Here is a 24,202-nt window from a genome sequence, read left to right on the forward strand (position 1 = left end):
AATGTAATGATAAAAAATTAACTTTCATATATTTTAGATTCATTGCACACCAACTGAAATATTTCTTTTATTGTTTAAATACTGATGATTTTGGCATACAGCTCATGAAAACCATCAAAAAAAAAAAAAAAATAGCATATTTCATCCGACCAATAAAAGAAAAGTGTTTTTAATACAAAAAAAGTCAACCTTCAAATAATTATGTTCGGTTATGCACTCAATACTGGGTCGGGAATCCATTTGCAGAAACGGCGTGGCATGGAGGCGATCAGCCTGTGGCACTGCTGAGGTGTTATGGAGGCCCAGGATGCTTCGATAGCGGCCTTAAGCTCATCCAGAGTGTTGCAACAGTCCAGTGCTGCTTCTCTATACCCCAGGTCAGGCACTTCTGCCGCTGTTTCTGGTTCAAAAGTGTCTTGACCTGGGGAATGCGGCACCTATAGCCCATTTCCTGCACACACCTGTGCACGGTGGCTCTGGATGTTTCTACTCCAGACTCAGTCCACTGCTTCCGCAGGTCCCCCAAGGTCTGGAATCAGTCCTTCTCCACAATCTTCCTCAGAATCTGGTCACCTCTTCTCGTTCTGCAGTGTTTTTTGCCACACTTTTTCCTTCCCACAGACTTCCCACTGAGGTGCCTTAATACAGCACTCTGGGAACAGCCTATTCGTTCAGAAATTTCTTTCTGTGTCTTACCCTCTCGCTTGAGGGTGTCAATGATGGCCTTCTGGACAGCAGTCAGGTCGGCAGTCTTACCCATGATTGCGGTTTTGAGTAATGAACCAGGCTGGGAGTTTTTAAAAGCCTCAGGAATCTTTTGCAGGTGTTTAGAGTTAATTAGTTGATTCAGATGATTAGGTTAATAGCTCGTTTAGAGAACCTTTTCATGATATGCTAATTTTTTGAGACAGGAATTTTGGGTTTTCATGAGCTGCATGCCAAAATCATCAGTATTAAAACATTAAAAGATCTGAAATATTTCAGTTGGTGTGCAATGAATCTAAAATATATGAACATTTAATTTTTATCATTACATTATGGAAAATAATGAACTTTTTTCACAACATGCAATTTTTTTGAGAATGACCTATATATATATATATATATATATATATATATATATATATATATATATATATATATATATATATATATATATAATATAAATATATATATATATATATATTCCAGTGATTTGAACATTCCCATTTGGATGGTACCTGGAATCTTGGACAGTAAAGACAATCAACAATTGGATATATTGGCTGGAAGAAAAAGAGAATCTGAAATTACATTTAGTAGTAACAAATGTTATAATATACAATACGTTGCAAAATAATTACAGTTATTACAGTAATGCAGTCTTTTTTGTAATTCAAAAAAGAATATACAGTGCGTGCAAAATTATTAGGCACGTTGATTTTCTGATCCTTTTTTTTCCAGGCACATTTTACCAATTCCAAACCACATTAATCTTAATAACAACTATTATAATTTTGTATTTAATAATTTTTAAGTGATATATAATTGTTCATGAAGGCTGGAAATGAAAAACATCTTATATTCAGATGTTCACAGTTATTAGGCACGTTTTATTTAATAAGAAAATGAGCAAAAAAGAGATTTAACAAAAACGAAATGCTCCATAAGAAGGATACAATACTAATGCAATACTGGACATTGCAGGTAAGGCATGACCATTAGACAGTGATAGGCTCATTGGGCCAGCAGGGTCAGACAAAGAACAAGTGACAAAGAAAAGACACTTTAACTGCAAAAGAATTGAGGTGTAAAATTAACTGTGAAACCATCAGGAACCCTTTAGTCTCCAGCGCAACCATTTTCCAGCTGGAAGATTGGGTACCAAATCCTCCAATCAGTTTTGGTTTCTGATATTGTTTTTTCCTAGCCTGACAAGCCAGACCCACATCAAGATGTTTGGTCTGGAAGCTCACCCTTGACAGGGCTCAATCCGAGGGGCGGGATAAACGGTTGTCTTTCAAACTCCCTCTGCACGCGATGGGATAGCGCTACAACCAACCAGAGCAACGACGGTGAAGCGGAGCTCGTTGAAAAATAAAATTTTCGCCGTATCCGGTCGGCAAAACTCCGAACACATCTTCCCTTCTTAAGAATGACTTCAGCGCCGTTCTGTAATTCCTCGACTGGCCACTAGGGACAGGCTCCAGAAGGGAGCAGAATCTCATTGAGCCCCATGTTAAAATTCTCAACTTTACAGCTGAAAAAACATGTTTACAGCCTGGTACAAATTGTGGTTTTGGTCTATAAGGCTAATTTTAAATCTACATGACAACTGAGAGGGGGGTGAATTTTTTTATAACTCATTCGTTTAGGTTATATAAAGCCTTAAAGTTCTGCATAATTAAGGGCGTGGTTACAAGTGGATAGCCATTTATCCGCCGTCTATAGTCATTGCGTCACCTCAGCTCCGCGCACATCCCGCCTTTTTGCCCATTTTCTGTTATCCAGGAGTGACACGCGATGACTCGCTCACAAGATGGCAACGGCCAGCTCGACTCTACTTTAAGCTTCAGAACGGCTTATCGGAATCATATGGGTGACGTCACGGACACTACGTCCATATTTTTTTACCGTCTATGGATTAAAGGGATTATTTTGACTTGTTATGATTTAATAATTATGTAATATAATAGTTATGTGATAATTTTGACCCTTTTTTGGATTTCGATTTAGTTAGTCATAACTGACTTTGCCATAATTTCGAATTTGAATGTCAAAATGTCCATAATCATATCAACTTAGTATGCACTGTTGGGGAAAGTTACTTTTAAAAGTGACGTTACAATATTGTGTTATTCAAAAATAGTCACTAATTCCATTACTTTTTTTGAATGTAATGCATTGCATTACTTTTTATGGTAAACATAAAGGCCCTTTCACACCAAAAGTGAGTCTGAAGGTAATGCAAAATCACACCTTAATACAGTAGAGGCCAATAAATGGGAAAATTGTGTTACTACCAGGGCCGGATTGAGACTCATTTTCAGCCCTGGAGTTTCATGCCTTAGACCGGCCCACTTTAGTTCACGACAGACTATATTAAAATAATGTGATTCCAACCTCAGAATATAAGTCTGTATAAGGTACACTATTCTCTACAGCCTTATAATTATTTGTATTTTTGAAAAATATAATTTTCAATACAGTGCAAAAACAGTAGCTTAAGTTTTGTTTCACAGTGAAGATTTATTAGAACAGTAAATAACAGGACAGTAGAATCTCTTTTTTTAAAGAGATTCGTATTTTTTAAGAGATTAGTATAATTAGTATTCCTAAATATCCAAAAATTGAAATGAAGAAAAGATTATTTTTTTCTAATTCAGAAAACAAGTCAATTTCTTATGTCATTTCACTTGCCTAGTAAATGTATCTTGAATTAAGAATATTTAGATATTTAAACTGGAAACAAGTAAGATACTAAATCAGAAGAAAAAAAATTCAGTGATAATGTTTGCTTATTCACACACTATGGTACAATAGCAGTTTACCTGTGTTTCACAGTAAGAGCTAATCTCTTCACAACTGGGTCCTCGCTCGCTTTCTGACACTAAATTAAATTTGTTACATTTATTTCTCACCACAAATACCCCCTTTTTACAAAGCTTTTAAATCAAGTCACTCAGTTTCATTAATGAACCTGAATCATCAGGTATCATTATTATCTCAGGGCATTTTTCATTGAGCAGGGCTCTTCCTATTACTTCTGAATGACAATCCTACCTGCCCATTCGGGTGTGTTGGGCTCATGACTGGAGCTTGGTAACGTTACTGGGTGTTGCTCTTCACTATTAGCAGCAAAACGGACTAGAGGCGGCTGCTGCTGAAGGAAAACTTTGATACATGAACGTGGTTTGCAGACAGCATTGTTTTGCGCGGTCGCATCTTGCACTGCTCCTAACTACCTTAACGGGATAATTACTTACCGGCCTCGTCGTCATCATTTGTTTTTTTTGAGTAACATTGTGCACAGCTTAGAACATTTGGCCGCGTCAGTTTCCAAAGCCTTCTTTTTTTTTTATTATTCTGGCCTTTTCAGCGCCGCCTTTGCGCTTCGTATCACCCATTTTAATCTGACTTTTTTATTTTGAGCAACTTTCAAGGCGCTGTATCGGGGGCGGGGCCAGGGAGTCAAAATATAATCACGTCATCATTAACCTGCAGGCTGCACTCTGTGAGAAAAAAAGAGTGGAACTTCGGTAAAATAATAAATAAAAAGAGTTGGACCGCGGTAAAATAAAAAAGTGGGGCTGCTGTGAGTGCAGGTAGCCTGGGGACAGCATCCATAGTTCAACCAAGTGCCATGACAACAACGGCCCTCGCAGCCTCAAAAAGAGACCGGCCCACCGGGAATTTTCCCGGTGCTCCCGATTAGCCAATCCGGGCCTGGTTACTACCTTAAAAAGGTAACAGAAACCCTTTCGGTAACGCTTTAGATTACGGCCCGGAAAGTACTGTATAATTAAAGTGAATTTACAGCATAACTTTCTGTAATTATAGTGTAACTATAAAGTAAGTATATGGGAACAATATGTAATATTGGGGGAATAAAGGGGTAACTATCAGGAAAATTTATAAATTATTTATACTGTAAGTATTTTTTAATTAAGGGGTAATTATACTGTAAGTATTTTTTTTAATTAAGGGGTAATTATACTGTATTCTTTAATTAAGGGGTAATTATACTGTAAGTATTTTTTAATTAATGGGTAATTATACTGTAAGTATTTTTTTAATTAAGGGGTAATTAAGGGGTAATTATCCATGTAGTTATGGGGTAAGTATGGATGTGCGGGCTGTAAATTAAAGTGTCTCTTGTTCTCCTCTTGTTTCGTGTAGTTATGGGGTAAGTATGGATGTGCGGGCTGTAAATTAAAGTGCCTCTTGTTCTCCTCTTGTTTCGTGTAGTTATGGGGTAAGTATGGATGTGCGGGCTGTAAATTAAAGTGCCTCTTGTTCTCCTCTTGTTTCGTGTAGTTATGGGGTAAGTATGGATGTGCGGGCTGTAAATTAAAGTGTCTCTTGTTCTCCTCTTGTTTCGTGTAGTTATGGGGTAAGTATGGATGTGCGGGCTGTAAATTAAAGTGGCTCTTGTTCTCCTCTTGTTTCATGTAATTACAGGGTAAGTACAATAAAAACACATACTAAATCTGAAATCCCTCAGAAACCTTTATTTAAAAAATGAAAAAAAGAAAGAAAAAAAAACAGATTTAGAGCACATTCATTTCTCTTGCTTGGCTTCATCCTCCTCTTGTTCCTCTTCTTTTTCTTCCTTGCCACAGATGAATCTTAAGAAGGATCCCACATGTCTAGCTAGTATTCTGTAACTGTTACACTGAAAATACAGTGCGTGCAGAAATATCCTCACCGTTTACTCGTCTTTTACCCTCATGTAATCCGAGATGTAACAGCCAACGACTTTATTTCCTCAGGTGAACATAGATAAATAAATAATCTCTGCTAATTAAAACTCATTTGGGTTTCTAAGAGTTAGGCATCAAACAGCAAATACAGCAATAACTAGAGTAATCCATACGATCCCAATGGATGAATCAATGTCTTCTGAAGTTAAACGATGAGTGTTTGTAAGAAAAATAACAATAAATCGCATCCGACCAGCAGTTATCTGCGTGTGCATGCGAGGGTTGATTTTACGCTTGACGTAACTTGAAGGGTCAAGCGTGACGCCCGCGCGCCATAAAACTGGTTATGTGGATGTCTGATGATGTCGTTTTTTTTTTTTTTATGCTCACAAGTTCAACAGTATACAAACAATAACATAATATATGATGATAGCAATTAGAAACAAACAAGAATAAAATACAAGAAATGTCCGTTCTCACGTGTGTTTCAGATGAAACGTGCATGAGAACGTCATGAAAGCTTGCCTGTTACCAAGCGCGTGCATGAGACGCTTCAAGCTTTCATGACGTTCTCGTGCACGTTTCATCTGAAACACACGCGAGAACGAATCTATCTTGTATTTTATTCTTGTTTGTTTCTAATTGCTATTATATTATTATGTTATATATTATGTTATTGTTTGTATACTGTTGTGAGCATAAAAAAACGACAGCATCAGACATCCACATGACCAGAGTTTTTCGGCGCGCGCACGTCACGCTTGACCCTTCAAGTTACGTCAAGCGTGAAATCAACCCTCGCATGCACACGCAGATAACTGCTGGTCGGATGCTATATATTGTTATTTTTCTTACAAACACTTATCCATTGGGATCGTATGGATTACTGTAGTTATTGCTGTATATGCTGTTTGATGCCTTAACTCTTAGAAACCCAAATGACTTTTAATTAGCAGAGATTATTTATTTATCTATGTTCATCTGAGGAAATAAAGTCGTTGGCTGTTACATCTCGGATTGCATGAGGGTAAAAGACGAGTAAACGGTGAGGATATTTCTGCGAGCACTGTATTTTCCGTGTAACAGTTACAGAATACTAGCTAGACATGTGGGATCCTTCTTAAGATTCATCTGTGGCAAGGAAGAAAAAGAAGAGGAACAAGAGGAGGATGAAGCCAAGCAAGAGAAATGAATGTGCTCTAAATGTATTTTTCATTTTTTAAATAAAGGTTTCTGAGTGATATCAGATTGTATTTGTGTTTTTACTGTACTTACCCCATAACTACACGAAACAAGAGGAGAACAAGAGACACTTTAATTTACAGCCCGCACATCCATACTTACCCCATAACTACACGAAACAAGAGGAGAACAAGAGGCACTTTAATTTACAGCCCGCACATCCATACTTACCCCGTAATTACACGGATAATTACCCCTTAATTAAAAAATACTTACAGTATAATTACCCCTTAATTAAAAAATACTTACAGCATAAATAATTTATAAATTTTCCTGATAGTTACCCCTTTATTCCCCCAATATTACATATTGTTCCCATATACTTACTTTAAAGTTACACTATAATTACAGAAAGTTATGCTGTAAATTCACTTTAATTATGCAGTACTTTTACGGGCCGTAATCTAAAGCGTTACCACACTTTCATTTAGTGTCAATTCTCACTTTGAACTAGTTGTTTATTAGCATGCATATTAGGATATTGGCTGTTTATCAGTACTTAAAGCACACATTAATGCCTTATTCTGGATCAACATATTCTAAATCCCATAATCCTACCCAATACCTAAACATAACTACATTACTAACTATTAAAAAGCAGTAATTATGAGTTTATTGAGGAAAAGTCATATTTAATAGTTAGTTAAAAGTGATAATTGGACCCTAATCTAAAGTGACCAAAGTAAATTTAACAATTGTACATTTTTAAAGTAATCCGTTACTTAAGTTGTTACTTTAAGAAAGTAATCTGATTATGTAACTCAAGTTCAACACTGTTAGTATGATTTGCTAAAGCCTGATTTTGGTCGCTATTCCTTTTGTGGCAGAAATAGGCTTCCAAATGCTCATCAGTGAAATTTTATGCAACAAATATTACAGTACAGCGAGTGTTTTGCCCTATACCAACCTAGTTGTCAGAAAAATGCTATCAGTCAGTGTTGAGAGAAAAACATAAATGGTATTAATAATTTGTTGAAATAATCAATAAGTCAATCTTTGAATTCATCCTAATATTTATTCAGTTCACATATTTCCAACTGTTTGGTGTCACGATTATTACAACACAGTTTGTTGACAAAACATTGACTTGGTTAAGATGATAATGACACATCACAAACACGATATCAGTTCAACTATACAGACAAAAAAACAACAACAGATGTGAAAGATTGAATAAGGCTGTTTGAATCTTAATGATTTTAGTTTCAGATGCCGTAGGATGTTTCTCTTGAGCAACATTCGTGATCATTTGGCATTAAAAACCTGTGGTTTCTGGTCTTAAACACAGGGAAAACACTTTAAGATGGATGTTTTCAAACACCTTGATGGTAATGAGACAAGTCAGTCTATATTTATCAAAAAATAACAAAATTATTTTAAAAGGGAAAGAGAAATTTATTGAAAAAAACTATGTACTAAGGGGAACCAAAATATCAAATTTTATTCCTGACAAATGAAGGCAAAAGGCAAAAATTGCCTCTTCACCTTTCATCTGCCACCCCCCGCCCCCCGCCACCCCACCACGATCAACCCATGACCCCCACATGAGAACAGTGCAGTTTATCTGACATGCAACTCCCTGCCCTAATGTGGCTTTGGGCCCGCATGGGGCCAGGGATGCCCTACATGGGCGTGATTATGATTTCACCGTCTGCTTCTTCTTCTGGAACTTTCTAAACTGCGACTGGATTGCGACGGCAGCCTTCTCCGTCTCGGGGGCGCTCATGTCGATGTCAATGTCCTCAGCGGGGACGTCCTTCTTGGACGGGTCTGTGGAAACGAAACATTGTGTAATTGGATTGATACTGTGCACTGCATTTCTGTTACTGCAGTTCTGCAAGCAGGCTTGATTGCATTTTATACTTTATACATTTGTGCTCTTCACTCTTAGAAGCAAAGGTTCTATATAGAATTTTAAAGGGTTCTTACAGGTACATGTATCATATGTAACAATCACTCTGTAAAATAAAGTGTTACCGTAATAAGTAAATTATGCATAATTACATGCAACTAACCCTCAACCAAACCTTAATTCATCCCTAACCCTATAGTAAGTACATGTAGTTAATTATTATTACTCAGGACTTAAATATATTGTAACACTGTAACAATGACACCTTAAAATAAAGTGTACCCGGAACATTCTGTCACCATTTACTTACATTGGTCCAAACTCCTGACTTTCTAAAGTCAAAAATGTATAAATAATACCTTTCAAAATTTCATTTGGTAACACTATTTTAAGGTGACTCAGTTACACATTACTACATATACTTCTTATTGTAATAACAGTAAGTTATGCATAATTACAAGATACTAAACGTAACCATAACGCTTAAGTAAGTACATGTTGTTAATCACTATGTGTTTGTACTATGTCCCCTAAAAAATTAAGTTTTATCTAAAAGATTACACTTTAGTTTAAGGTGTATTTGTTATACTGTATTTATACATTTAAGTACTGATTAATATTTAGAAACTACATGGTTTCACTTATAGTTACACTTACTAACTATAGGGTTAGAATGAGGGTTTGGTTTAGGGTTAGTTCCATGTAATTATACATAACTTATAGTTATTACTATACATGTAACATATGTAACAATGACGCTGTAAAATAAAGTGTTACCAAATGCATCATTCTGTTCCTCATATAAAGCTACAGTGATCGTGATATTTTTCCCTTCAAAATAAGTATTGTTGGTAACACATTACATTGCATTCACATGGGGCGGTCGGCATCAACGCTTTTCATTTACTTCAAAGGGTTACGTCGTTGCATCATGTCATTGCCGTTGCTTGCGGCAGAAGTTAAAAACTTTTCAACTTTTCACCCTCCAGCGATCTCTCTTGAAGCCAATACGGAAGTAATGTAAACTGCAATTCCTCCACTAGAGACAGGCTCCAGAAGGGAGCAGAATCTCATTGAGCTCCATGTTAAAATGTACACTTTACAGCAGAAAAAAAAAAAAACATGTTTACAGCCGGGTACAAATTGTGGTTTTGGTCTATACAGCTAATTTTGGCCTTTATGACAACTGTGAGAGGGTGAATTATTTTATAACTCATTCGTTTAGGTTATATAAAGCCTTAAAGTCCTGCATAATTAAGGGTATGGTTACTTTGAGTGACAGGTGGATAGCCATTTATCTGCAATCTATAGTCATTGCGTCACCTCAGCTCCGCCTCCATCCCGCCTCTTTGCCCATTTTCTGTTATCCAGGAGTGACACGATGACTCGCTCACAAGATGGCAACGCCCAGCTCGTCTCTACTTTACACTTCAGAACGGCTTATCGGAATCCTATGGGTGACGTCACGGACTCTACGTCCATATTTTTCTTACAGTCTTTGGCGCCTAACGCAGGCATCAGCCAATCAGATCACCTATGCAAATACCCTAGCACAGATGCTAACCAGTTGCGTTCATGCAACACCACAAAATAACATGATTTCTGCCCGAGTCCTATTTTCCACCGGCTGTGAGGTGAAGACCACATGTCCCAAGATACTGCGCTCAAACTTTGCATCATCAAACGACGCCTTTGTTTTGAATAGGCGCCCTCTAGCGGACGGAATGTTGCATAGTGCACCTTTAATATTTTTAAAAAATATATTTGTAAAACATTTATTTTGAAACATTTAGTTAAACTTAGTACATTTATGCATTTAGCAGACTAAACTTAGTGTTAAAGACTAAACTTAGTACTAAACGTAGTGTTAATTTTTACATTTATTACATTAAAAATAAAATGTGCATGTGTTCATATTATTTAATAGACTAGAGCTAACATTAAATAACAAAGAACAGTTGTATTTTATTAACTAACCTTAATAAACCCCCATAAAGACCAGTCTTGGGATACAGGGTGATATGGCTTCTGGCCAATATAGATCAATGATTTTGATGACATAACTGCACATCTCATCAGATTTTCTGTCCAATCAAATGCTCTCTAGAATCTAAAGCATCTTGCCTCTTACATTATGAATGTACACTGAAGCTGTGGCTAAAATCAGTCCTTTTTTCACACATTTACTATTTTCAACATGGTGAATGGCACGTAGTGCTCTATATATAGGGGATAGGGAACGATTAAGAATGTGTACTTTGCTTTCCATTGGAGCAAATGAAGTCTAGTTTCACGTTATTGTCACGCGCGCACAGTTACACACTCCAGAGACACAATAGCACAGAGCAGATCATATTAGTGAGTCGGCGCAGACCAGAAAACGTATCAGACCCATTTGATTTCTGCACAGAATGCTATATTTTAAAAGCAATATGGAGAAGATTAGGAGGAGAAACGGTTAGAGATTAGGAGAAACTACAGCTTTATCATGCTCAACGGAAAGAGAGAAAGAGAGTGATGCTAGATAAAAAACAAAAGTATAAAATATATATGGAACAAAAGAAGGCTCATGATCAGGATCTTTCCAGCGTTGCAGAAAACTCAAGGAGCGCTAAGGCCTGGAATCGAGCGCTGAGGTTGCTTTTTTTCGTCTCGATAGGCGAGTACCATTGATTTTGCTTTGTTTCACAGAACTAATATATGCTGGCTTTTGCTTGAATATGCTCGTGTGTTATGTTCGCATGTTTGTTCAGGTCGTTCACTTCAGCGATGATAATGACCCATTCATTTCCACACCGATGAGCCTGGAGCGCCTAAACCTCTTCCACTGTTTCAAGCGTCAGCTCCCAATGTGTGTCCTAAAAGTACGATGATAAACTCTGAATATATGTTTGTTTTCTTTGGTTCCTCTTTTAGTGATCGATGTAACCCTCTTATATCGTCATTATTGTAATATGTTCGTGCACATGCTATCAAATTTTTTTATGAGAACTGTGTTTTTGGGACGGAAGGGATGACTTTTTCATTGAACATTCGACCTGGATTACCATAGTAACACACATTGCTTTCACTTATTTTATGATATAATTCCCTCGGCCGGCTGGCACAGCAGATTCCACCATAGTCGTTGCCTGCGGAGCGGAGCTATCAAAATAGGGGCGAGACCCTTTTAGAGGTAGGGGCGTGTTTGTTTTGGTGATTTGAAATATCAGCATCGGTTACCAGAAAGCATTTACCCCACCCTTAGCAGATTGTGTTACTGTAATATTTAATAAATAAAGTAATTTAGTTTAAAATGACATGAGGGTAAATGATGACAATTATCTTAAAGTCTCTTAAAGTCCGTTTCTTTACTAACCTACACTTACCTTACTGTCAAACATATATATTGCATTCTCTACAAATATTAGTTACAATGTGTACGAAAAATGCAGACTTAAAAAACATTCTATCGTGATTTTATCCAGATATAATGAAATGCGCCATTCGAGTATGGAGCAGTGAGTGACACTATACCTTGTCCACCTGAGGGTTTGATGTTTCCAGCTGATCCGGATTCTTGTCTCTGTAAACAAACAAAAATAGAACTGAGATTAATGTGTGTGGATACCTTCAAAAAAACTAAAAAAAATCCTATAGAGCCAGAGAATGATGAGACAGTCATTGAAGATGTCAGCTTTCTGTCTCATTAGCTGACCGCAATTTAGTCCTTCGCATCCTGAATTAATAAGTCAGTGTGTACAATGAATTTCAAACACTTCGGAAGAGCTTTGATGCTCCGACGCTAAAGCAATCTTCCTCAGCGTGTGTGTGCGCCGCTCGTTTTCTGCTGATGGCATTCTGTATGGGTCTAGTTACAGTGGAAAGTGTGTCATTATATGCAAGAAGGATTATTTCACACACATACACACAAACTGGCACAATTTAATCATATTAGTCTCTCTCTCTCTCTCTCTCTCTCTCTCTCTCTCTCTCTCTCTCTCTCTCTCTCTCTCTCTCTCTCTCTCTCTCTCTCTCTCTCTCTCTCTCTCTCTCTCCGTCTCCTTCTACCTCAATCAGTCCTCTTGCGTTCAGTTCTATCTTTGTCTTACAGCCACTGATAAACGTGTCGAATTTGCATAAGAATGTTTAGCAGGGGATATCTGTGAGCTCTTTACGTTGCTGGAGTTGCCAAAGCTTCAGATACAAACCGCTCGGTTATTGCTTTGCATTAAGGAGCCGACGCAAAGAAGTCGTCCTGCTGGATGGGCGAAGCTAGTTTGTGGCTGTTGTGGGGATGGTGAAGGGCGCTGCTGCATAAATTACAGTCATTTGAAATGTCATACAGCGAAGAGTTGAACGCACAGAGCACTCTGTGCTACACTGCACGATAAAAGCTTGAGAAATTAAATTGATGCGCAAAATGTGAGCCTTAAGTCCCAATAGGGAGGAAAGTTCTGTAAAAAGCAATCAGATAAGGAATGCAGGCATTTAGAATGATTAACATGATGTTAGATATAACAGTGCATGCTCATTTTCCCTATTTTTACATTTAGATTACTTTTGCCATAAAGCGCTAATAATTGAATAACACTGTGAAACATGTCTTTCAAAATTGCATGTTTAATTCAATGTGTTACTTGCCATTTCTTTGTAATTGTTTGTTAATCACATAAACGTCGCACACCTGTGTGTGATAGGTGCGTAGGAGAGCAGGACAAATAAGTCCTATTATCATCAATTGGAAAGGAGAAGTCCCGCACACTATCAACTTGCAATTAAAAAGATTTATTGTTTCATAGCAACGTTTCGATCTTGCGATCTTCCTCAGGCATGCCTGAGGAAGATCGCAAGATCGAAACGTTGCTATGAAACAATAAATCTTTTTAATTGCAAGTTGATAGTGTGCGGGACTTCTCCTTTCCAATTTGTAATTGTTTGTAAAATGTACTAGCAATTTCGGAGTGAAAATTGTTTCTACACCAATTTATTTTTTACAGCATCTAATGCAGGTTATTTAAAGGATTAGTTCACTTCAAAATTAACATTTCCTGATATTTTACTCAACCCTATCTCATCCAAGATGTTCATGTCTTTCTTTCTTCAATCGAAAAGAAATTACGTTTTTTTGAGGAAAACATTCCAGCATTTTTCTCCCCACCATAGACTTCTATGGCAACCAAAATGTTGAAGGTCCAAATCAATGCAGTTTCAAAGTGCTTCGAACGGCTTCAGAGGCACAGAGGAATAGGGTATTATCTAGCGAAACGATTGGTCATTTAAAAAAAAAAAAGAATAGACTTTTTAACCTAAATTGCTCATCTTGCGCTGCTCTGTGTGCGACATGCAGAGGATTGCGCAATCACGTTGTAAAGGTCATGGGTAGCAGGCGGAAGTAGCGCCCCCTTGTTAACAAACCGCATATGTGAAAACTAATACAAACGGCCTTTAGCAACAACAACAAAAAAAAAGGTAAAACAATGATGGCGGGCAATTTTGAAGTTGAAAATTTTGTGTTTTTGGTAAATGGCATTTGTATTAATCATGCACATTTGCTTGAGGCGGTACTTCTGCTTACATCTTGTGTGACTTTTCCGACGTGATTGTGCAATCATTGGCACGTCTCAGAGCACCGCAAGATATGCAATTTAGGTTAAAAAGTAAAAAAATATTTGGTTAAAAAAAATTTTTTTAATTGAATGATTGTTTCGCTAGATAAGACCCTATTCCTCATCTGGGATCACACAGTGCCCTTCGAAGCGCTTTGAAACTGCATTGATTTGGAATGTTCCTGGAATCCTGGAATGTTTTCCTCAACAACAAAAAAATCCTTTCGATGGAAGGAAGAAAGACATGAACATTTTGGATGAGATGGGGGTGAGTAAAATATCAGGAAAATATCAGTGAACTAATCCTTTAAATGTCCATAACAAATCAGTGCGCAAAGTGACACAATCGCAACCAATCCGCAAAATGTTGATGCTTGAAGTGCCCCATTATGCTATTTTAAAGGCTCCTAATTTTGTTTTACAGGTCTTCTACAATAGGTTTGCATGCATCCGAGGTGAAAAAACACATTGCCATATTGTCTTTTTTCAGTGTCTAAACCGCATAGACTGTATTAAACAAGGGTGTCCAACCCTAGTCCTGGTGAGTCCTGAATATTTTAGCTCCAACCTGAATCAAACACACCTGAACCAGCTTATCATGGTGTTCAGGATGCTAGCCAATTACAGACAGGTGTGTTGGAACAATGTTGGAACTGAAATCTGCAGGAAGGTAGCTCTCCAGGAGCAGGGTTGGACACCCCTGGTATAAAACAATGGACGTAGTGTCTCTGACGTCACCTGTAGGTTTCTGAAGAGCATTTTTTTAAGCCCAAAGTAAGCTGAACCGGCAATCGCCTACTTAGCAGCGAGTCACTGTACGTCCCTCTGGCTCTGAACTAGCACCAGGCTCATTCTGGTGGAAAATGGGTATTTGTCTGCTGTCTGTTAGTCATCACGTCCCCTCAGCTCTCCGCACGCCCCACCTCTTTGGCCATTTTCTGTTATACGGGAGTGACGCGCTGCCAAGATGGCAACGGCCAGCTCAACCCTACTTTACACATTTAATTGGAATTAACCCCCATAGCAGATCTATACAGGTGGACCTGGGGAAGGTGGAGGGTTTCTGAAAGTGCCCTGCATACTGCTTGTGAAACAGCTAGCCTGACAAGCCAGACCCACATCAAGTTGTTTGGGTTGGAAATTCACCATTGACAGGGCTCAATCCGAGGGGCGGGATAAACGGTTGTCTTTCAAACTCCCTCTGCACGCAATAGGATAGCGCTACAACCAACCAGAGCAACGTGAAGCGGAGCTAGTTGATGATTAAACTTTCGCCGTATCCGGTCGGCAAAACTCTGAATACATCTTCCCTTTTTAAGAATGACTTCAGTGCCGTTCTTTGTTCTTTTCTCAGAGAAAAGCTTTACTCCAAGTCTTCCAGAGTCACGGCCAAAGCTGATTCGAAAGACCGCCGTTCGCCAGTTTCTGTGTTTACTAGTAGAACACAAGCGCAACTCTGCCATCATTATGTTAAGCCTCGCCCACTGACTCTATACACGATGTGATTGGCCTGACCAGAGTTTGGTTTTTACAGCTCAGAAGGGTATTGAGAGTTGCTGGACGATACTCGCGGCAGACCAGATTTGCTGCCACTAGGGTGCGTCTAGATTCCTAGGCTAGCTAACAGCAATACTACCAGTATTTGTTTGAATGTTGAGCTGCTGCTCATTGGCCTCTGAAACTACAGCAACCAATCAGCATTGCTTTGCAGATAATAACGTGATCGCTACCAAATGAGTCAACCAATCACCCAGTGCCATCTAGAGTTTCAAGCCAGAACTAGGTAATTATTGTGCACTTTGATATATAAAACTTTGCAGACCTTTTAAATTCATACACAGGTATATTACACACTACATGAAAGGAAATACCTGGGGGGGGGGGAAACATAATAGGGGCACTTTAATGCTACATTTATATAGAGAAGGAATTTGGACCAATGGGATTTTACTGTGAGTTGGACTATGAGAAATGTGTCTGACAAAGTGGCTGGTTAGGACAAAAGCATACATTTACACTGGAAATAGCTTTTTATCCCTTTATTGTGATGCACCTGGCTAGGATGTGATATAAAGTTCAAGATGAATTAATGCTTCAGCACTTTTCATTTTCATTTCAGCACAATTCTAACCTCGCTGTAGGTGCAAACCCACAGTGAGACACCCATCCCAGTTCTGTTTCTGCTCGGAAAGGGGTGAAATGAGGGAAATCTCCTCACTGCAGCAGAGCGCGCTCCTGTTTCTAATCCTGTTTATGTGAGGAAACTCTAGAGTAAGGAGCAGAGGGAGACATTTTCCGGCAGCATCAATATCAGCACGGTAACATCCCTCTGTCCTGACAGACTCAAACCACACAGCCTCAGAGATAATACCATTAAACTTGGATTATTGCATTGGGCTCCGGGGAGGCACAAACAAAAGTATTAATTGGAGTAAAGTGTCAGTCAGTTGTGTGGCATGCTAAGATGAGAGTTTGTCAGGCTATCACTAGACCACGTTCAATTTAAAGGGTTACATCAACGATTAGCATATGGCTTTCTATCAGTAAAAATCCTGGAGTATATTCGAATGATCGTGCTCCCCCCGCCCCCACCACTTCATTTGTACATAGAGTCTGGCCACTCTCCATTGACAAGTGTTTACTTCTGCGAAGGCGGTACTCTGTTGAAGATCACGTGGTCCGTAACATGATTGTATGCTGTAAATAAAATGTCGTAAGCTTAGTATGATAAGAATAAATGCTGCCGTAAATAACGGCCCAATTCAAATGTTTATGTGATTTTACTTTCATTTGTTTGAGCGGTGATGAAATATGTTGCTCTTGTAAATACTTGCCAGCATTTTCAAGAAATACAAGTCTAGAAATGCATCCAAATAACAGCTAAGCGCAAACATACGGTGCTCTGCAGTGGTCAAAAAGAATATAAAGAGTGATTTTTAAAGTGATGTATTCTTGAAAACTCAGAGATGTGGATTCGGACAGCTATTACATCACCACACGACCTTGGTGTTTGTCAAAAGCAGTTGGTAACTCGGCTGAGGATTTTTACGCGGGTGGTGGGAGACGGACGGCAATAAATTAACTGACTAGCCCCTGTAACTTAAATGATGGCGATACCTTCCAACCCCATGAGAAAAATTTGCCGTCTGAAAAGGGCTTCAGCCAACTCTTTCACCACTAACTGAGCGAGCTGAAAAATCTAACTTTTCCCGAATTCACCCTGTTGGGGAGGAGGGCCACCACCAAACCTCAGCAAAGATTGTTATTGCTCCGGCTTTAACTTCTGGATATTCCGCAGCGGAGCCACAACGGACTGAATGGTTTCGTTCACATCTTTCTCCGGTTATTCGCTGATTGAACCGGTAAAATTTGTACGGAGTACTGAAGGAAAATGAAAATTGAGCGGAAGAACGTAGGAGGGCAGAGCCAGGCTAAAATACTACAGCCAGCAGAGGGAGCTATTTCTGCACGTTTTCAACCCACGCATGGGGGATGGGGGATGGGCGATCGCACTCACAGCACTCAGCTCGCAGCTGCAGGCATTCATGTAAACGGAGCTGCCGGTGGAGCAAAGTGTTTCAACTTCTCAAATTAATTCCTATGAAAGTTAAGCTTCCAAAGGCCTGAACTGAAAACACGTCAGACTGAACACGTGCTGTGAATGTAGCGTTATACCGCGAGCATGGACGCGTTTACCTCAGCTCTCCTCACGAGAGCTCATTCATGACGGTGTAATCTGACTCCTGCAGCGTTTGTGCTGTGACACTCCCTCAGCGGTTAAATCACATTATATTGAACAGACACGTTAAGTTTTTAATTGTAGTGTTGTTCTCTAACGGAACTGATTTTATGAAAATGAACGCGGTCGCGGTGGGAAAGTGAAAGTGATTCGGTAATCTAGTAGCAGTGGCTTTGGGAATGGCCTCATAGGGCAATGAAGCATGCTGGGAATTGTTGTCTTTCATCCCCATGGGACAAAAATACATTTTCTGTCTTTTCTCAGTCTAGAGGACACCAAATAAAAAAATTATTTCACATTTCTACTACATTAATGACCCAGCTTAAATACAGATTCATCTTCCCAGCGCTGAAGTACCATCGATCCATCATTGTGTTAAGCCAGTCTGTGATTGGTTCCCACAAAAGTGTAACAGAAGCAGTAGAAATGAATGTACGGGTTTCCAGACTGAGCTGCAGGGCGAAATCAAATCCACGGCAGATCAGGCTGGGTTTACCCAGTCTAGATGCGAGTCTAAGCATGGTCAAATACAGGTGGGAGAGATTTTTTTCAATTTATTTAGCTAATCAGATGGATATCTCCCTTTAAGGCCAGTCAGTCCACTCAGACTGGGGGAAAAAATCCTACATAGGCAACAATTTACCCTAATACATTATTTTAAAAGTTCCTAATTTAGTTTTGTAGGTCTCTTACAACAGGTTTACATGCATCCAAGATCAAAAAACACAGTTTTGATGCTGTTTAATGTTGATGATCATGTTATTTTATTTTATTTTTTTATTTTATTTTTTACATTTCACCTTTATTTCAATAGCAGAAAACCAATTATAATGGTTTTAGATTTAGTTAACAATAACAACACTGATTTCATATAAACCCTGTAGTACTCTTGTAAATAACTATAGCCTCGATCGCCCCCAGGTGGTTGGTCCCAGTATAGCTCATAACCCCCACTCCTTAATGGACGTCGGACAAACTAAACAATCAAATTACACTTAAAATTAATTTTTTTACAAAGTGGGTTCTGTCATTTCAGTCATTTTTTATCACAATGGTTTCATGTCAAGTGTTTGTTTTTTAATACGTTTCGTTTTAGTAACAGTTTTAGTACAGTTGAGATTTACAGCTTCTCTGAATGAAGTTGTCACTGAGGCACCAACAGACTTTTTCCATATTTTTTGTGAGGAGGTTGGAGCTTTAGCTTTAATTTCCATAACTAAATATAAATACAAATCTAAGAAAGTGTGGGTGGGCTTTTAAATGTGCCCTAGAATAAGATGAAACGATATGTTAAATTGTTTTCTGAAATCTACTTAGAGGGTTGCTTATGTAAGGGCAAAAATTGTCCAGATACAGTTTTACAGGTCCATTTATAACCCTAGAAGTTGTCCCTAGGATGTAATGCTCTGTTTTTGCTTTATTTGGAAGCCTCATGAATATTAATGTTGAGCTCTGCTCTGATTGGCTTATTTCAACAGCACACAGCAGTTCAGTTGTTCAGCGAAGCAGCTCGTCGTCCTGACAGAACACAGATCGACTGAATGACATTTTAAGCAGAACATCTCAAATGGAGATTGCTAAAATGCAGCCTACTTGTTTATTGTTTTTTTTTCAGATCATCCGCGTCAACCGCGCAAGAGAGAGAGCTTGTGTGCATATGGTTGCCAGATTGAACATGTTTAGGTAAAACACTGGATAGTATATGTATTCTTTAATTAGAAAAGCTCTAATTGGGGGATTTAAATGACTGAAATCTGGCAACCGCAAGCACGAACGCTCTTCTTTCCCTCTGACAAAACTGACGAAATCATTAGAAGCCTTGTCAAATGACTATCGTTTTAACTTATATGGTGGAGAAGGTGACGTTAGTAACTAAACGTCAACTAAACTAACGTAGTATGACATACGGTTGTATTTTGTAATACAAAATAATATTAACCTTTGTCATTAGACACACTATTTAGTTTTGTATGGTACTTGGTGTTTCCTATTGTTACTGTAGTAGCATCTTGCGTTATCTAGACAGTGCAGAAATTGAAACAGAAATTGTTTAAACAGTCAATATGTGGATAAATATGTATTAATGTGGGCTTTCAACATTTTTGCTTAAAATTGTCTCCAAATGTCTGTACTCATTTTTGCAGTTGGTCTGCTGCTAGCTTCCTAGTTCGCTTTCTGTTGCGCTTGGCCCCGGTATTGCTGCTTGCAGCTATATTTTAATTTTGCTTTTCTTTCTCTGCCTAGCCTTAAACAACCAGGAGGGAACTCAAATGAACCCTAGATCAAGATGTAATACTGTCAGGCTCACATAACAATGACAATTTCAGTTATCCAAAAGAAAAAGCAGAGACACAAAATCACGTTAATGAGAGAATGACTGCAGGAAATAATTAGTTAGTACTTAAAATGGAAGTGGTGAGCAGAGAGGTGCCGTTTTGGATGAAGCATTTTCAGCCTCCTCGTTCACTCTCTCTCTCTCTCGCTTTCCCTCCACCATATGCCTCCCCCATATTGTGTGCTCATTACGAACAATGATGAAAATGATGATTGTAATCATAAACTTTATTAGCTTCAGTGAAGCAAGGATTGGCAATGAAACTCATGTGTACATCACGGGGCAATTCACATTTTAAGAGAACAGGATGTTAGCTGCTTCTCCGTGGACAAACATGCTCAGATCCAAAGCGGGTGAGGAGAATTACAGCATGCATAAACAAAACAGAAATATGAATAAAAACCCTTTTACTTGGCTTTAAATGTCATCACTAGCAAATAAATCTTGACTCGGGTGTTGCAAAGCATCCTGGGCTCGCTGGCTTACGCAAATGCACTGCAGATCCAGGCTTTGCAGTGAATTGAACTTGATGCCACAGAGATGCCCTGAGCTCAGCACACCAGTGCCCTTCAGAGCAGCGCTTGGCACGCCACGACAGCTTCCCGCTCCTCACAGTTTGAGCAACGCTGCTGCGACGCTAATGAAGAACCTCATTTATTTCTACTCGCTCTGACAGCTGGATTCACTAATTAATAGAAATGCATTTTAAACCCCATTTACAGACGATCATTGAACCAAACAATTATAGCTTCCTCCTCAAAGGTGATTTATGGACAGCCTTGTGGTTTCCAAAAACCTTTTTCGCAGCTTTTTTCAGAACAACAGTGAGTACAAATCCTGCAGCTGATAGTTGTGCCTATAAAAGGCTAATTTTAAACCCCTACTAAAAATTCACACTTAAAAAAGCACCAAATTGTACACCTCTCCCAAATTCCTGCCGTGTTAAACGACTGGGGAATTTAGACAAAATAAATAAATAAATACTGTATTCTGTCTTTTTTATTCGAAGCCATTTGGAGAGCTATTTTTGATTCATTTGGCAGCTTGATATCTTGGAAAGGCTTCCATGCTGTTTTCAACGTCTATTAAGAATTTAAGGGAGAAACACACAACTAGGACACAGACGGCTAAAGAGAGGGGGGAAAGCTCGGATCCGATGCGTCATATTTGAAGGCTAACAGATGCTCAACTGAATGTCGGAAACAGGCTGGAGGATGGGAGCTCGAACGGTGGCTTTTATTTGAGCGCCTCACCACCAGAAAACACTGCAGGACGTAAATACCGAACTGATGAATGTGTGAAACCACATGCTGGTGAAATGATTATCTCTGAGCAGATCTCACTGCTGGAACGGTTTGCAACTTGTTTTTGGCTCAGAAACTTCTCGTATATAGCATTCATATTAAACATGGTCACAAATAATGAATGAACTGTGTACAGGATTGCTAGCCGCTAATTGATAATAGTTAAAGGTGCGCTATGTATTGACTGCCAGTGGTCAAAATCAGGGCCACCAATAACCACCATAGGCATTGAGGGGGACAAGTTCATTAATTGGAAATTGCCAAATTGTCCCCCCAATATTTGATATTTCTTAATGTTGCTCTCCATTACACACCACTCTGTTGTTAGGATGACAGACAGTTAAAAGTTACATAGGCTGGTCTGCCTCAGTAATCTAACAGCGTTAGTTAATGTCAAAATGATGGCTTAATGTTTACTAAGAGTGTGTGCGTGATAAGATATAACTAGCTAAACATTTATTATTTGACAACTGTTTTACGATAGATGCTTAAAGCTACACTGTGTGATATTTTCCCCCATCTAGCGGTGTAAAGGTATATGACCATCCAGCGAATAATAGTTTCTGTTCTTCTCAATTCTGATTTAGTTTCAACTCCTACGGTGGCAGATTTAGTCCAAGATTAACATGGCAATCCCCCTCTTCACATTCGACACGGTGCCATCGAGTGTTAAAACGCGAAAGGCGAAGCTTGAATTTACGGGTATGTCCCTCTTTGGCTAATGTACTTTCAAGATGGAGGGGCAACATGGCGACCGCCATCCGAACCCCTCACCCGTATGTATTTTCAATGGCATATTATAAACTTACAAGAATACTTTATTACTTGAAAGAATTAAATATACATTAATGAGCACATCTTTTTTTAAAGAACTAAGTGTTTTTAGCTAAGAATAAACTAAAAAAGTTACACAGTGAAGCTTTAACAACCCACAGTCACATACAGTGATGCAAAATACTCAACTTTTTTTAAAGCTACACTATGTAATTTTTACGTCTGCTAGAGGGCGCCTATTCAAAACAAAGTCGTAGTTTAATGATGCCATGTTTGAGCTCAGAATCTTGGGACATGTGGTCTTCACCTCACAGCCGGTGGAAAAGAATCAGGATAGGACTCGGGCAGAAATCGTGTTGATGGATGCGGTTATTAATGTTACTGTAGTATGAAGCAGAGCAGGACCGAGTGTTGATGGAGCTGAGCAAGGCCGCTGGAGCGATTGTTGTAAACACACGGCTCGCTGGACTTTTATTATGACGGGAAACAGTCGCCGGCGCAAATTCAATCACAATTAGTCAGTGAATTTTATTGCCATCCGTCTCCCACCACTCACCTAAAAGTCCCCGGATGGCATGACATACGTCACGACCAAACGTTAGCGATTGGTTATGGTAGATCCAGAGTGGCTCTGGGAAGATCCAATAGTTTTAAACTTCAACAGAGTACCGCCGTCACGAAAGTTAACACTTGTCAATGGAGAGTGGCAGACTCTATATACAAATGAAATGTACGAGAGTCTGGTAGGACCAGGCTAGGTCGAAACAGGTACTGTAGTCCAAATCTTAAAATATTGGAGTTCGTTGTTTCCCCCTCCCCCTCAGACTCGACGCTCACACGGGTTGCCAGCTTGAGGACACCCAGCAGAAGCGAGTACAATTGACAATGAAAGCCACACTGTAAATGGATGAGTTGATTTATCCACGTTTTAATGTGCTTCCGTACATAGAGATACTTAGATTTAGATTTTTAACTTTTTAGGTCGGGTAGAATCTGCATTCTCGGACCCAGTTTGTTTGCTGGCTTCCGTAGCAACAGTATGTTGTGTTTTCCACTGGCAACCTCGGATTTCACAATACTATTGGGTAAACTGGCAACATGCAGTATCGCACAGACCAAAACAAAAACAGACATTTCCTAAATATCTGCAAGCATATTATGGTATTTTTAAGCTTTAGTAAAGTGAAATACTTACATACAGCACCTCTGAGTAAGGATTTTTTGCACAGAAACTTCTTGTATTCCAAAGCATTAATATTAAATGCATGCGGTCAAAAATATTGAATACATTGTGTACAGGATTGCTAGCCACTAACTGGTTAAATAAGTATTTTTAGCACAGATACTTCATGTATTCTATAGCATTCGTATTAAATGCGGTCAAAAATATTGAATGCATCGTGTGCAGGATTGCCGCTAGTCTCTAATTACAAAAGGTTAAATAAGGAACTGAACTACACTTAATGTGTGTAGTATTGCTAATGGCAGTTGCTAATGTCTAACTGCTACTAATTAAATAGGAGTCCTCTAAAAATCTGCTAAGAATAAAACAATTTATGTTGAACAATATATTATAGTAATAAAACAATTTGATCAATGTATTGGTCCCCAGGGGAGCATAAATAAAATACTAGTTTGAAATATTCCTATTGGATATTTAAAATAGGTGCCCATATATCACTTTTAAAGTCAATTCATTGACTAACTATCAAAACGGTCAGTTATTCTTGTTCTGGCTCAAATTTACATATAGATACGAACATATATCTAGGAAAATCACTCTGGTGTCGTTTAAGCAATATTTATGATTAAGCTAAAATAATATTCTGCACAATGCAGAAGAGTTTGTGTGATTTACGATATTATCTCCAGGAATCTCACTAGCGCTGAGGTAACACTGATCCAGAAAGCCTAATGAATAAACATTACGATGGGGAAAAGAGAATGAGAACAAGAAATCAGGGAG

At 38.7% G+C, this 24,202-nt stretch overlaps 1 protein-coding gene across 1 annotated transcript in view; it reads right to left on the reverse strand.

Moving 5' to 3' along the window:
- Nucleotides 1–7,639: 7,639 nt before the first annotated feature.
- The window catches only part of pcp4a (Purkinje cell protein 4a), a 29,969-nt gene continuing 13,406 nt past the window's right edge, over nucleotides 7,640–24,202 (reverse strand). The window contains exons 2-3 of the mRNA XM_067433829.1: nucleotides 12,013–12,061; nucleotides 7,640–8,414 (exon numbers count right to left, since the gene is read on the reverse strand). Coding sequence (XP_067289930.1) covers nucleotides 8,281–8,414; nucleotides 12,013–12,061 — 183 coding nt within the window. The 3' untranslated portion in view covers nucleotides 7,640–8,280. The remainder of the gene's footprint in view (nucleotides 8,415–12,012; nucleotides 12,062–24,202) is intronic.

Source organism: Pseudorasbora parva, chromosome 23 (assembly GCF_024679245.1).
Source record: "Pseudorasbora parva isolate DD20220531a chromosome 23, ASM2467924v1, whole genome shotgun sequence".
Classification (NCBI taxonomy): Eukaryota; Metazoa; Chordata; class Actinopteri; order Cypriniformes; family Gobionidae; genus Pseudorasbora; species Pseudorasbora parva.